The sequence below is a fragment of the Anneissia japonica genome, unplaced genomic scaffold (genome assembly GCF_011630105.1).
Source record: "Anneissia japonica isolate Jap-2015-1 unplaced genomic scaffold, ASM1163010v1 scaffold1239_len605302_cov174, whole genome shotgun sequence".
NCBI classification, from domain to species: domain Eukaryota; kingdom Metazoa; phylum Echinodermata; class Crinoidea; order Comatulida; family Comatulidae; genus Anneissia; species Anneissia japonica.
In genome coordinates, this window is record NW_022748776.1 from 519,812 (window position 1) to 529,924 (window position 10,113).

Below are 10,113 nucleotides of genomic sequence, written 5' to 3' on the forward strand. Positions count from 1 at the left end.
GAATTTGCTCACGGAAGTACTGTAAATAATATCATAACAAGATAGACCATTACAGATTGTCAAAATTAACCAACCAATCAGTACAGGTCCAGGAGTACACACATGCCACACAAAAGCATGAGTTTATACCACAATTGTGTGTGTGTATATGTATATATATTAGTATGTATATATATATATATATATATATATATGTGTGTGTGTATATACATATATAATATATATATGTATATACATGCTTCAATTCCTTGTTTCAACGCCTTTTATATATATATACATAGATACAGGATATGAGGCAAAAAAAAAAAAATTGTTACGTAAGCTTGACCCAAAATATATAATATAGGGTAGCAGGGTTCTTTTTTACAATTCAATGTCATTAGCACTCAGCAGTGAATCAAACTTGCTTCAGTCAATCACTAAATGCACAACAAAAGGTTACCACTTTATCAGCCAAAACATATGGTGGTTAAAACAATACTTGGCCATGAACATAAGAATTAGGCCTAGACTTACAGAAAATTTGACTAACCAAATCAAACTGACCAAATTAAATGTATTTAATTAACACAATATTTTTGGCCAGCTGTTAATAGATGATTATTAAGATAAAGTTGGTAAAGTTGTATACAGAATACATAAACTTTTATTATAAACATGTAATTCTACATTATTATCTACTTTTAATTATAAAAATGAGTACACAGTAGTATAAAAAGATAGCAGTTGCTGACTAATTTATGTAAAAATTTAATACTGAGCTACTGTAATGCAGTATGCCCATTAATTTTACAATTGTAAAGAGAAGTACCTAGAGAAATGCAAATTAGCTCAAAATACTCGATCAAATGTTTGATCATGTGACTGGGGGAGATTAGCGGGCCTGCGAGATGGGGCTGCATGAGCTTGCTGCTGGATTCGTCTGCGGGGAGGTGCTAAGAATTCAAACATTGATTGTGTATGTATTGACAACATCTTGGAGAGAGAACATGGCATTGGATCTAACCAAAAAAAGTCATGATTAAGGGCGTCATCACTATTGAGACGACTGGCTGGATCGAGCCATAAGAGTTTGTCGATAAGGTCCAATGCAATCTGATCCTTCACATACGCTTTGAGACGTTCTTTTACTTTTCGTTTATGTCCCTTAGGAAGTTCAAGTTTTGAAAAGAATTCTAGTTTGTCAACACCAGCCCAGGTGTCAGGTGTGATCGACCCACACAAGTGAGAAATCAAAGTTAACTGGTGTTGCTCTGTGTTGCCTTGCATTATGGGACTGCGTGTCCACATCTCGGCCATGATACACCCAGCACCCCACATGTCAATGGGTGGGCCATAATTCCTCTCTCCCAGTAACAGTTCCGGTGGTCGATACCAAAGCGTTACAACACGATTAGTGTATCTGTTGGGTTGGCTAGGCTTGGCATGGCTGAAAGCCCTGGCAAGTCCGAAGTCTGCTAATTTTAACTTTCCTTCCTTTGTTATCAAAATATTTGCAGCTTTCATGTCTCTATGTAGGATCTTGTTGCTATGAATATAATAAAGTCCATTAAGTAGTTGCTTCACAACCTCCTTTACCTCAGCCAATGAGAACTTGACATTTGCATTGCTTAGCAACCCAGCTAAATCATGCTCACAGAACTCAAATACAAGAAATATACTGCCTTTAAAACGGTTAAATGCAGTTGCTGAAATGAAAAATAATACTTGTTAACACTTCACAACATAATTGTAAATTGATAGTGTTTGTAGATCATTCATCAAAGAAAGATTAATAACTGAATGTAAACTCACCCTTTGTTCGGCAAATCTCAATCAGGTGAACAACATTTTCGTGCCTGAGAAGCTGTAGGATCTTTATTTCTCTTAATGCAGTTATTGGAAACTATAGAGTAGAAAAAAACATCATTGAACAAATGGTATGTTAATTGATACTGTATGTAAATATTGTTTAAAGAAATAAACATAATTTTGAGATAGATGTACATAATGTAAAGTATACCCAACTAATTATCATAACTATCCCATCATCTATTTAAGGTTAAGGTTAGGGTATGCCTCATAAATGTAACAATAAGTGGACAACATTGGCCATCACCTCATAAAGGTATGGTCAACTGGACAACACAGATCATCATTTCTTGAAGGTATAGTTAAGTGGACAACACGGATCATCACTTCTCAAATGTACAGTATAGTCAACTAGACAACACTGATCATCACTTCTAAATATATGGTAAAGTGGACACTAATGATCATCACTTCTCAAAGGTATGAATATTGTTTAAAAATAATAAACAAAATTTTGAGATGGAGGTACATAATTTAAAGTATGCCTCATAAATGTAACAATAAGTGGACAACATTGGCCAACACCTCATAAAGGTATGGTCAATTGGACAACACAGACCATCACTTCTCAAAGGTATGGTTAAGTGGACAACACGGATCATCACTTCTCAAAGGTATGGTTAAGTGGACAACACTGATCTTCACTTCTCACATGTATGGTTAAGTGGACAACCCCAATCATCACTTCTCAAACATATAGTTAAGTGGACAATATCACACAATGTAAGGTCAAGTGGACAAAACTGACTACTCTGCACTGGCCTATGTCTCATTTACTGTATTTTGATGTTCACATGGGAAGATCACTTGATAAGGTACAGTAAGCTGCTGATCCCCAGTCAAGTAAACACAGTTTATGTGTTCTGTTTCTTTGTTCATGTGTATTTCAGTCTAATGTATTTGTAATTTAATGTAATTTTTGTATTTTACTGCCACTGATAAAAAAAAGTGTGCTATTAGTATAATATTTTTTTTAAAATAATTATAAGATTAATATTGTAATTATTAAGGCTAAGTGGACAACACTGAAATTATTCATGCACATTCACTACCAGTATCTTTTTTCATCCCCTCCTTAATGTACCAGTCCCATACAACTATACAACCAATGTATTGATGGGGTACTAGCTAAAATTTTGCACACCTCTTTTACTATCTACAAGTAGCATTTTTTCGCACAAATTTAAGTGCACAATTTCAAATATTACTTTGTTTTCTTTAAGAAAACCTCATCGATTATGTGCACTTCATATTGAAACAAACAACTTATTTTCCAGTTACGGACAAATGCAAATTATTTTATATTATTTTAAATCTGAATAGTTTAAATTTGAAATACATACTCCTTCCTTTTCATTCTCCATAAGGACTTTCTTAAGTGCCACCACTCTTCTGTTCCTTTTGTGCCTTGCTTTGAACACCTCTCTGAAATTAAATAAACAATTAATGAGAAAACAGCAATTGTCAAAACAATGAAATAGTAAACTAAAGCCCTGCTCACACTATCAAATTTTATTTGACAAAAACATGCGACGTGCCTCAATATGGGCATGATGACATCACATCATGACTATATATAGGCACATCATGACTATATATGGGTACCGTACATGTGTGAATATGCGCTCCGTTTGTATAAGCGCCCCTCTCGAATAAACGCCCGTTGATTCCTAAAAAACTTCAATCATACAGTACAGTACATCACCAACTTAATTTTCTGCATTAATTATTCGCATTTATCTTAGCACTGTCGGTCAGTCCATCTATCGGTCTATTAGTCTCCATTAAGTTTAGCATGGTTTTCAGTTTTGATGCATCTTTAGAATCCCGGCTTTTTTTATTGCTACACTTTTGGATTTAGAACTACAGTATTTAATATCTAAAAATTTAAATACTGTATGGCCTATTTTCAGTCAACAAAAATAAACTGACCTCATCTCTCTCGTATCTAAGCAAAAAAACCCTGCAATGATCCTGCTAATCTGAATTGGCAGATGGTCAACATTCTTACCACCACCACCAACACCACCACTAATTTCATCTGCTGTTGTGTAAATACCCCCAATATTATGGTCATGAGCCATTCTCTCTCGACGATTACCTTTTCTTCACCAAAACCATTCATTTTATTTTTAAAAAAGTGCCCCTTGAATTTTCCAATTTCCTATAAGCACCCCTTAAATTTTTATCTACAGTATTTCCATACGAGCCCCCTCAATTTCCACTCTGTTTTCATAAGTGCCCTGTTTGAATAAGCGCCCCTCAAAAAGAGCCAAAAATATTTTAAGTATTCGCGCGAGTACGGTATTAGTCTGGACAGAGCTTAACCTTCCATCAAGATAACTTTTCTCTCTTTTACTCATCGTCAATGTATCCAATATTATGATTTGGGGTGGAGGATGCAGGGATGCAAAAAATGTACAAAACTTGGAGCAGTGGGAGTAGCCGGTTGGATTGCAGTTTCTATTTTTTCGCTGTGGTCCACCCTAGCCGCCGTCGCCCCCCCACATAGGACATTCAAATAGTACTGTTTGAATATATACCGTACCCGTAGGGGGAAATTACAAAATCCTACAAAAAATACGGCTATAATAATTACACTGTGTATATCAATGATGATGTACTGTAAAGTAAGGATGTACAGTCTGTCTCAGTCAGAGCAGTCTATCGATTAAAGACGATCACTGTGTGCTGCACTTAAAAAAAACTGCACCACCAATTGTCCGCTCTACAATGGAATAAGTCTCTCATCATCAGTAGACTAAGTCGCGGCGGTTGAATAGATCTAAGTTTTTCTAGCCTGCCCTCGGCTGGCAAGAAGTTAGGTCTACTACCAAAGAGTATAAAACTGCAAGAGGTCCAACTGCCCTTATTTTGTACACAGGCAATGGAACTTTAAAAAGTACTCCCATGAAGGGGCGTGTCCTTCGTAAGAACGTAAAAGGCATTCGTATCGAACGCGTGCTGCGTTTCGAATTCCAGCATACATTATATAGACGCGCAGCACGATATGAACGCACTTTACGTTCTTTTAAAGGCCACGCCCCTTTTGGGTAGTACTTTTTGAAATAGGATTGCGTTCCAAACAATCCCCGGCAGTCGGACCTCTTGCAGTTTTATACTCTTTGCTACTACTAAGCCCAATCGTCTGTCGTCACTGTCAGAACTAGGATTCTCTCTCTCTGTTCGCCAATGCCTTGATATTTATCTTTTTCTGATTTTCTTCAAATTCTTGATTTTTGTTTCGACATCCAAAAAAATATCACTAGCCTATACTGTAGATAAATCATCAGCCATGGTGTTTTGGGTTTTGTGTTTCTTTCTTGATCCTTCGTTCGCAGCGGTCTTGGTTTGATGACGTTATAACTCATATTAGCTAATCAGAGAAATAGACCAGCATAATATCGATGTTGGCAAATTTAATAAACACTACCATTTTTTGAAAGTTTAAATGTTGTTAGGTTAGTACTTCTTAATGTATTTTTATATCTAAATTTACATCTTTTACATGTGCTACTTGTATGTATTTTAAGCTGTTAGTGGCAGTTATCACTGTTGGTTAATACGAATAAAATAAATAAAAATAAATAAATAAAATATCCTAATACTGAAATTATAATAAATATGTATGACTTATGTTAAAAGACGGTGGAAATGGCAAACAACATGTTTTATTCTCCAATGCAAGCCTAAACCAGGTATAACATACAAGAAAACAGTGTACAGTAATTTTAAGTTAACCATGGTTTAACACACTAAAAAATTCTCACCAGTAACTGATAAGAAGCCTATTTATTTGTAAAGTACTGTAAGGATACCTTAATAGGAACCCACAAATCCCCATTAGAGCCTCCTTTGGCGTGTTTCTATTAGCTTACAGTAGTATAGAGTACCACAGTCGTGTCGTCACAACGTCAGGTAGCGTCCTCTGTTGCCAACCAGACGTTGGTTTACCATTCATTACGCCTGAATGCCTGCATAGGCTTTCTGGAATAGGCATCTTAAAATCAAATATTTTACCATCAAAATGTACTAAAAACACAAAAGCTCGCATTATATTAGTTATCGAACACACATTTAATCCTCAATTAAAATTTACAAACAAAAAGTAAGATACAACATCTTAATTAAATTACGTTAGAAATTGGGATCAATGGTTTGTCAGTGGAGAAAATGGAGACTGGTTGAACGCATTTTCCAACGATAGCAACGGAGTAGTATCACATGTAACGTAACACTGTACAGTAGTACTCTATAAACCGAGCCATTTGCAACTGGAGCGATTCAAGTTTATCGATCTTTCCTGCTTTTGCTAACCCAGACAGAAGAAGCACAATTTAACGTTAGAAGGGCAATAGTTTTCCATAGAATGTCGCCATAAAATATTCTAAAATTATCAAATCGGTCAATAATTGATTTGATATTGGCGATAATTCTATTAACTTAATTTAATGTTTGGTCAATATGAAAATGATGAGATGATGAGATGCTTCGCGAGATGTGGGTACCAAGTTATTTATAAGTTTCAACTTCTGAAATATCTTTTTCACCTATAAATTTCCACTTCTTAGAATTATTTATTTATTTTCGACTTTTCGTGATTAGAGTTTAGTTTCCACATGTCCTAGCAAATTCAGAAGCTAAGTTAAGCATTAAGTATATTATGATAGTCTTATTCCCTTTGTATTGTGTCGGTCGTATATAAACAATACATGACTTTTACCGTATATGTAGCAATAAAAATTGAATTGAGTCACTAGTGATTTGTTGGCTTGTTGTACTTTTAGGCTGACAGTAGTAGTATTATTATTTGAATAACATTTCAAACAAATAAGGAAAGGAATGAAAATATAGAGCGGGTCAAAAGACTTCAAGGCTTCATGGGTATTCTTCATCGGCCCCCTGGGGTCCAAGGTCCCTGACGAAGTGGCTGATTTCCCAGACGAGAACAAAGTGGGCATGGTTGGGCATGGCTAAAACCTTGTGAAAGTGGTGGGGAAGTCCCCTCCCCCAAAAAATGACAATTGAGGGATATCAAAGGCTTATATAATTGATTTTAGAGTCTATTAATATGTAGAAAATAAAAATATTTGTTTTTCTCCCTGACGAATTGGGGTTTTCTCCCCGGGGTGGGGGAAATCCCCTGCACTAGATATACTGTATTAGAGTGTCCAAAAATTCAAATAGCACTGTTCGGATATATACCGTACCCGTAGGGGAAAATTATAAATCATACAAAAAATACAGGCAATTACACTTGTGTAATAACAATGATACAGTATGTACAGTAAGGTACAGTCTGTCTCCGTCAGAGCAGTCTCAGTCTACCATCAGAATCGATTAAAGAAAATCATCGTGTGCTGCACTTCAAAAAACTGCACCAACAATTGTCAGCCCTATACAGTGGAATGAATCTACCATCATCACTAGCCTACATTCTTACAAACCTATGACGGTCTAAGCTACTCCAAGGCCTACAGGCTAGGCTAGCTAGGCCTAGACTACTACTACTACTAGGCTAGGCTTATAATTAAACAGGTTACAGGAGGCTGACTATTATTATTATAAAGAGTTTAAACTTCTAAATTTTCCAGTCGGTATCACCAGTTTTCGATGATCTTTCATCAATATTAGGCCTACAGCAAGTTTTAGCTCTTTAGTTGTGTCTAGGTCTAGGAAAATCGCTTAACATAAAGTGCAAAAAGAACCAAGGTTTTGCTATAGGCCTAGCCTAAGCCTACAGCAGTAATGATGGCCGGATCCGGGAGGTCACTTCCATGCCAGCCCCCTAACTAACCTAGGTCCTAGGAGGAGCTAGGCTAGATTTTTGTTTCACTTACCCGAACGTTCCTTGGCCAATTTTCGCCAGTTTTTCATATTTTGTAACCTCATCACAAAACGGAAACTCTACGGAGTCGTATTTGTTATTCAGAGCACTCGAAGACATTAATCAATTATTCAATTAGCACAAAATAAACAAGAGAGAATATTCTTGCTTCTCCTTTCCCAATTCGTTCCGCTTAGCTATGGAACGCCAATAGGGCAACCTTTAACACAATAGGCGTATTCGACTGGTCTTTTTCCGAGAAGCACGGAGTGTGCTCGTTAAAAAACAGCGAGGAGCTCGAGCCGCTCTTGTGAGGAGTTCGTGCTGCATGCTCGTGCGACCAGTCGAATACAACATGTGCAGTTTGAGTAGAAAGAGCTGCTCAAAACAGACCAGTCGAATACGCCTAATGATTATACAAACAGTCCAACGAATTACCAAAAAAATGAATATACAAGCCTCCAATGAATATGCAAACAGTCCAATGAATATGCAAACACTCCAATGGATATGTAAACACTCCAATGAATGTGTAATAATAAATTTAAAAAAATGTTATTACCAGTATAATTATGATAGTGGCATGCAATGATAAACAAATTACATGTTGTTTCGTTGAAACATAACGATCACCAGTAAAGTATTTTGGATGCCTTCAAAGAATGCGATGGTCATCTTGTAAATACTTACCAATGTTTTGAATATAGTTTTTATGTGATAAGATATTACCCCTTGACGGCGATTGTGATGGCAGTGAACAAAATTGAAAATGAAATTAGAAATACAATATGGTATGTGCTCTTGCAAAAATTATCAATTCATACTGTAATATTTTTTATACAATATCTTATAGTTAATATCACAAAACAAATAACAGTAAGTTTTAACAGGAATTGTTTTCTTTTTATATAACGTATTTTACTACTGTATGTTATAACTAAATAGTTCCTAAAAACAAACATTGGCTACACTTTTTTTATATAAAAAAGTAAAATTGTGCCGATTGACCGATCTCAGACTAGACTCAAACTATTATAATTTTGTTCTTATTTTTAAACACTTTTCAAACACAGAAAATTATTATTGTACAGCATAGGCCTATATTACTATACTGTCATATAGAGGGTTTACATTGTCACAGCAACTGCAAAATACCGTACTCGCGCGAATAAGCGCCGGGGCGCTTAAAATATTTTTTTTTTTTTTGCCCTTTTTGAGGAGCGCTTATTAAAATACAGTGGAAATTGAGGGGCGCTTATGGAACTATATGAAAATTGAGAGGTTCTTCTGCAAACTTGGATAATTCAATGGGCGATTTTTGAATGAAAAAAATTATATAAGGACGTCCGGAAACCGAAGGTTACGAATGGTTCTGGTGCAGAAAAGATAATCGTCCTGAGCATCATGGCTCGTGACAAGAATTCTGTGAAAACTAAACAAATTCTAACCATTTCATTTCGTTAATCGGACAATGCACGATCAAGCCACATTAATCATAGGATATATGAACTTATGAACGGCATTTATAAAAGTTGTATTTGGTAGTGTTCAATAAAACATACAATTCTATCCTATAATTGCATTCTTTAATGGTCATCGTTACACAGAATTTATTTATTTTTTTTTTTATCATTACACTATCATAATACTGGTAAAAACTCAATTAATGGAGTGTTTGAATATTCATCGGAATTTTAAATACTCATTGGAGTTTTTGCATATTATTGGAATGTTTGCATATTAATTGCTGTATTTATATATTCGTTGGAGTGTTTGTTTATTCGTTGAAGTGCTTGTGTAATCATTGAAGTGCTTGTGTAATCATTGAATTGTTTGAAAGGTTGCCCTTTTGGCGTTCCATACGTAGCGGCGCTACACGATCTGAGCTTACCCATTTTTGCCCCCGTATGATGAAACTTCACTCGGGCCATCCTCGGATTGACTCGACTCGAGTTCGATACGTGAACAAGAGGAGGTTTCACTATTATTGCTCTAAAGGCCTGTCACGCCAAAATTGGTCCTGGCCCAAAAATAGTCCGTAGATTATGGCCGCCAACGTCGGTCCGCCGGACTAAGTTGGGCGCTAAAATCGGTCCACCGGGTCGATTTTAGCCGCTAAAATCGGTCCCCCTTGGATAAAATTGGTCCGTCGGCCTGGCGGCTCACGTTTGCTGCCCGTAGGGACGTATGATTGTTTCTCCTGTGGAGTGGAAGAAAGTAATAATTACCGTACTCGCGCGAATAAGCGCCCCGTTTGAATAAGCGGCCCTTCTAATCTGAATAATCGGCCCCCTCAATAACCCAATCAATCCTGGGACAGTGCATGTTGGCATGATTTGAGGTATGGAGTGGAATCACATTCTCCTTTAGTCAATATCAAAGTGAGGATATTTGACAGAATGATGAGAGCTCCCTGGACAGACAGTATATTTCCA

The 10,113-nt window shown here is 36.3% G+C and overlaps 1 protein-coding gene across 1 annotated transcript; it reads right to left on the reverse strand.

Annotated features, from left to right (window-relative positions):
- Positions 1-242: 242 nt before the first annotated feature.
- LOC117120968 (cyclin-dependent kinase 9-like) lies at positions 243-7,896 on the reverse strand. The gene is made up of 4 exons (XM_033266071.1): positions 7,692-7,896; positions 3,195-3,276; positions 1,795-1,885; positions 243-1,688 (listed from the first exon to the last, which is right to left on the reverse strand). Exons 1-4 carry the CDS (start codon positions 7,796-7,798, stop codon positions 832-834), a joined length of 1,137 nt encoding a protein of 378 aa, XP_033121962.1. The 5' UTR covers positions 7,799-7,896; the 3' UTR covers positions 243-831.
- Between the last annotated feature and the right edge of the window lie 2,217 nt (positions 7,897-10,113).

Bases quoted from the DNA above. Each gene is read 5' to 3' on its own strand.
- LOC117120968 (XM_033266071.1), bottom strand. From the start codon at position 7,798: ATGTCTTCGAGTGCTCTGAATAACAAATACGACTCCGTAGAGTTTCCG. The intron at 1,886-3,194 runs GTATGTATTTCA...TCTACTCTATAG, and splicing joins TGGAGAATGAAAAGGAAGGA to TTTCCAATAACTGCATTAAG. The intron at 1,689-1,794 runs GTGAGTTTACAT...TTTTCATTTCAG, and splicing joins TGAGATTTGCCGAACAAAGG to CAACTGCATTTAACCGTTTT.